We start from the raw sequence: 6000 nt of genomic DNA, 5'->3' as shown, positions 1-6000 counted from the left end.
GCATTCTGATTATGCAAAATCTCCTCTGTGCATGTCGTCATTGACGTGTGTGTGTGTGTGTGTGTGCCAATGTAGCCTGTCATCCTGCAGCACTGCCTAGTGGTTTTACTCAGCGACATGAGTTCATAGGATTACCGTGAAATCTGCTCGTCTGGCCTTGGCCTGCTGCCGCTACTGTGCCGAGTTCTCCAGCGTCCGATAGCTGGGTTAAAAGGCCCTCCCCATTCCTCCCCTCTCCCTATCTCCTCACCCACAACGCTGAGCTGACCCGGCTTACAGCTCATCTGCCCTGGCAGCAGCAGCAGCACTTTGGCCCATCTTATGTGTCGGTGTGTGTGAGTGTACAACAGAAAAGGTGCATGTGTGTGTGCATCCGTCCATGTATGTTTCTCCACTACTTACCGCTGGCCTGGACCTCTGTAACGTACTGTAGCAGCTCCTGTCCCTGGTGGATGACGTCGAAGGTCAGGTTGTTCATGGTGAGGGCCTTGTCAGCATGGTGCTGGAGCCTCTGCTCTGCCAACGTCAGGTCCTCTGTATCAAACTCACCCATCTGCTGGGACAGCTCCTCATTCCACGACTCCAGGTCTGAGATGATCTGGGAGTGTGTGAGGGAAGGACAAGGGCTAACACTTCATTTGGATAGTCCTCGATAGAGGATCTATAGATACTCAAACTATCAACTGCAACAACAAAATATCTACTGTAATGGAAGTGTACTAATAGACATAGAAACACTGATCACAGGGATCACTGTAAATGAGTTTGAAATAAAGGTGACAGCACGTACAGGACAAACATATGTACAAACACATACAGATGATTATTCCAACCCTCTAGGTGGACTATGACCTGAGATGTAAACTAAATTGGCGTCAGAATGAAAGGATTTGTAATGATATCAAAACACCAGCCAAGCTGATCTTCGAGACAGTAGCTAAGTGTTTAGTGTTCCCTAGAATGATACACTTCTCCCTTGGTTATAGAGGGACTACCCAGACTAGCTGGCATGACTGTAGGCAACACTGAAGATGGAGCGTCTGCCTGTGATGTTAGAACTTGTTTAAGGCCCCACCCAAGCACACTTGCTGAAGGAGGGTGAATCATGACGCCCATCCACTTTGGCACAGTGATGGGTACTCTGTCAGTCTTTTCTCTGTGATGCCAGTGTGGGCTGGGCCTGACTGGTCTTACCTTCAAATTCATTGGAGTGAAATCAAAATCAATCAATCAATGTCGTGACCAAGGACCAAGAGGGAAGATGCCGGGTGGTGATTATTTTTGTTGCCAAACCGATCCAAAATATCATGGCTGCTCACAATAACTTGCTTACTATTTCAATTTGTATTTATATTATACAAATTCACTGTCTGTTTTACAGAATCGCTTTCCTGATGCTTCAGAGGGAGACAGGCTGGCACTAGTCTCCATTTCACACATGGACCACAATCCCATTCAGCTGCTGCTCAGCCACATACTGAAGAGCTAAATGTAAAGAATGTGTCCGAGGGAAATTCAAGGCGTCCAGAGTGATGGTCGTCGAGGGGAAACTATGGAAAAGTAATACGGGTCATGAACTAAAGTGGTGGCTGGCTATCCAGCAGACGTAGTAAACAAGAAATGAAATTGAGAGGCTCATACAGCTGCCTGCATCCATTCACATGAGTGAAATCAAATCTCAAGGCATCTGACAATAAAGAAGAGAAGAGGAGTCAGAAAAGGAACGAGAGAATGACAGGGTTCCGAGTCAGGAATTGGAAAATGTTCAAATCCAAACCGCAGTACTGCGAAACGAATAATGATTGATTCTCTCCACTGTGCCATTTAATTTCCTCTGGATGGCCCTATGCACCCTCTGCTCTGCTCTTCAGGCTCCGGCTGTACTGTACAGTATTATCTAGTACTGTACTGTACTGTATTATGAGGTACTGTACTCTACTGTATTATCTAGTATTGTATTATCTAGTACTGTACTTTACAGGTTAGAGCGTTGGGCCAGTAACCCGAGAGGTTACTGGATCGAATCCCCAAGCTGAAAAGGTCCAAATCTGAATAAGGCGGTTAACCCACTGTTCCCCGGGTGCTGAAGACGTGGATGTCGATTATGGCAGCCCCCCGCAACGCTCTGATTCAGAGGGGTTGGGTTAAATGTGGAAGACACATTTCAGTTGAATATATTCAGTTGGAATGGGTATCCTGACTAGGTATACCCCTTTCCCTTTCCCTACTGTATTATCTAGTACTGTACTGTATTATCTAGTACTGCACTGTACTATATGATCTAGTACTGTACTGTATTATCTAGTACTGTACTGTATTATCTAGTACTGTACTGTACTGTATGATCTAGTGCTGTACTGTATTATCTAGTACTGCACTGTACTATATGATCTAGTACTATACTGTATTATCTAGTACTGTATTATCTAGTACTGTACTTTACTGTATTATCTAGTACTGTACTGTACTGTATTGTCCTCTGGGGGAGAACATGTGAATGAGGAGGTGGAGGGGAGGGTTCCATGTGGTAAGGGCTATAGGGCTAGCTTTTACTCACTGAGCGTATGGCTGGTTCATGGAAGGGCTACAGGGAGCTTAGTAGTTACACTCTCACTGTTAATGTACAAGTCAGAGACTAAAACGCGGTAGTACTTAACAACATCCTCCCTTCAGCTGTGATCCATATCAATCGCTGATCACTGTTTATGTACAAGTGAGAGACTAAAACGAGGTAGTACTTAACCACAAACTCCCTTCAGCTGTGATCCATATGCTAATCCATCACTGATCACTGTTTAAGATCTTAACCTGGAGATAATGTAACAGCAAGGCAAGCCTTTATCATCTAGCCTAAGCAATCTGAAGACTGGATCAACATAGTATGATAATAGTTTTCCACATAAACAAGACATAGACCTGTGGAGATATATAGATGTGGATTGTTGACTTCTCATGATTATCAACATGCAATAGTAGTTCTTTGGCAGAAGTATTTTCTGTCTATCTTTGAGATGGTTTTTGATTGAAACATGCGACAGAGCTCTATAGTAAGCAACCTGTACGGTCAACCAAATATCTGTAATTTCATAATCCAAGAAGCTGTAATACTGAGATCTACACCGCCTCAGTCAATAAAAGAACAGTTCTTCTCTTGTTTTGACAATATGAGAGAGAGAGTCATGGCTGCTACCACAGACAGGCACAAACACCGTTATTTATACTGCACTTCTGAGATTGAGAACGGCCCATTCTTTGCACAAGGCAAACAGCCAACAACAACTGTCATAACAGAAAGGTCTGATGAAACCTCATTAAAACACTGCTTTAAGATATGAGAAAGAAGACTCTAACAAAACAGCAAAGCAGACAAGGTAACGTCAACAGTGTAATGTACAGGTAATTAGAGGTCGACCGATTATGATTTTTCAACGCCGATACCAATTATTGGAGGACCAAAAAAGACGATACCGATTAATCGTCCGATTTTGTCACGCCTTGGTCTTAGTATTTTGTGTTTTTGTTAATTAGTTGGTCAGGCCAGGGTGTGACATGGGTTTATGTTGTTGTATTTCGTATTGGGGTTTTGTAGTTATTGGGATTGCGGCTGAGTAGGGGTGTTGCATAGGCTTGGCTGCCTGAGGCGGTTCTCAATCAGAGTCAGGTGATTCTCGTTGTCTCTGATTGGGAACCGTATTTAGGTAGCCTGGGTTTCACTTTGTATTTCGTGGGTGATTGTTCCTGTCTCTGTGTAGTGTTCACCAGATAGGCTGTAATTAGTTTTCACGTTCCGTTTGTTGTTTTGTATTTATTTAAGTTATTTCATGTATCGCTATCTTCTACATTAAAGACATGAGTAACCACCACTCTGCATTTCGGTCCGACTCTCTTTCAACAAACGAAGAACGCCGTTACAGATTTTCTTATTTGATTTATTTGTAATAATGACAATTACAACAATACTGAATGAACACCTATTTTAACTTAATATAATATATCAATAAAATCAATTTAGCCTCAAATAAATAATGAAACGTGTTCATTTGGTTTAAATAATGCAAAAACAAAGTGTTGGAGAAGAAAGTAAAAGTGCAATATGTGCTATGTAAGAAAGCTAACGTTTAAGTTCCTTGCTCAGGACATGAGAACATATGAAAGCTGGTGGTTCCTTTTAACATGAGTCTAATATTCCCAGGTAAGAAGTTTTAGGTTGAAGTTATTATAGGAATTATAGGACTATTTCCCTTTATACCATTTGTATTTCATTAACCTATTGGATGTTCTTATAGGCACTTCAGTATTGCCAGTGTAACTGTAAAGCTTCTGTCCCTCTCCTCGCCCCTCCCTGGGCTCGAACCAAGAACACAACGACAACAGCCACCCTCGAAGCAGCGTTACACATGCAGAGCAAGGTGAACAACCACTCCAAGTCTCAGAGCGAGTGATGTTTACATTTACATTTACATTTAAGTCATTTGGCAGACGCTCTTATCCAGAGCGACTTACAAATTGGTGAATTCACCTTATGACATCCAGTGGAACAGCCACTTTACAATAGTGCATCTAAATCATTTAAGGGGGGGGGTGAGAAGGATTACTTTATCCTATCCTAGGTATTCCTTAAAGAGGTGGGGTTTCAGGTGTCTCCGGAAGGTGGTGATTGACTCCGCTGTCCTGGCGTCGTGAAGGAGTTTGTTCCACCATTGGGGGGCCAGAGCAGCGAACAGTTTTGACTGGGCTGAGCGGGAACGCTATTAGCGCGCGCTAACTAGCCAGCCATTTCACTTCGGTTACACCAGCCCCATCTTGGGAGTTGATAGGCTTAAAGTCATGAACAGCGCAATGCTTGATGCACAACAAAGAGCTGCTGGCAAAATGCACGAAAGTGCTGTTTGAATGAATGCCTGCTTCTGCCTACCACTGCTCAGTCAGATACTTAAATACTTTTATATTTGTATGCTAAGTCAGATTATATGCAACGCAGGACACGCCAGATAATATCTAGTAATATCATCAACCATGTGTAGTTAACTACTGATTATGATTGATGGATTGTTTTTTGTAAGATAAGTTTAACAAGCTAGCAACTTACCTTGGCTTACCGCATTCGCTTAACAGGCAGTCTCCTTGTGGAGTGCAACGAGAGAGAGGCAGGTCGTTATTGCTTTGGACTAGTTAACTGTAAGGTTGCAAGATTGGATCCCCCGAGCTGACAAGGTGAACATCTATCGTTCTGCCCCTGAACGAGGCAGTTAACCCACAGTTCCTAGGCCGTCATTGAAAATAAGAAAGTGTTCTTAACTGACTTGCCTCATTAAATAAATATTAAATAAAGGTGTAAAAAAATATATATATACAGATTTCCGATAACTTGAAATCGGCCTAATTAATTGGCCATTCCGATTAATCAGTCGACCTCTACAGGTAATAGTTGCTCTGTGGACACAAAGTATTTAGCAAGCATGTACTAACAACCATCTAAAGACATGTACATACGACATCAAAAGATATCTGTGCTTCCAAGATTATTTCTCCTCAATTCTGCTCAAAACCTAGTGATGGGGAAAGTCGATACAGTTCCATATCGGTATATTGTTTTGATGATATATCGTACTATATCGTTTTGACAATATGCCAATATTATTTGTGCACTAGTTGGCTGTACCTGCACCAAAACTCCAGTATGTTTCCTTCATACCTTGTTCTCCATCTTCTTTTTAAATTGGGAGCCAATTTGTTTTCAGCACCTTTATTTCCATGACTGATCAACACTTGTTTTCTCAATGTCTCTCTACTTGTTCCTCTGCAGCAGAAATACAGTATGGTGAGCAATATGTTTGGAACATCAAATCGCAATAAAATCCCAGTATCGAATCTCAATACATATAGAATAGCGAGAATCGCAACACATATTGCACCTAAATATTGTGATAATAAGTATTGTGATAATATTGTATATTGAGTTCCCTGGCAATTCCTAGCCCTATCAAAAACCCTTCTGAA

At 42.0% G+C, this 6000-nt stretch overlaps 1 protein-coding gene across 4 annotated transcripts in view; it reads right to left on the bottom strand.

Annotated features, from left to right (window-relative positions):
* Positions 1–6000, bottom strand: part of LOC135522130 (triple functional domain protein-like) — a 64565-nt gene that overhangs the window by 48915 nt on the left and 9650 nt on the right. For all 4 annotated transcript variants that reach the window (XM_064948114.1, XM_064948115.1, XM_064948116.1 and 1 more), the window contains exon 7: positions 403–598. In XM_064948114.1, coding sequence (XP_064804186.1) covers positions 403–598 — 196 coding nt within the window. The remainder of the gene's footprint in view (positions 1–402; positions 599–6000) is intronic.

Source organism: Oncorhynchus masou, chromosome 30, assembly GCF_036934945.1.
Source record: "Oncorhynchus masou masou isolate Uvic2021 chromosome 30, UVic_Omas_1.1, whole genome shotgun sequence".
Lineage (NCBI taxonomy): Eukaryota > Metazoa > Chordata > Actinopteri > Salmoniformes > Salmonidae > Oncorhynchus > Oncorhynchus masou.
The sequence above is the reverse complement of the archived record's forward strand: the minus strand, read 5'-3'. Positions and strand labels throughout refer to the sequence as shown.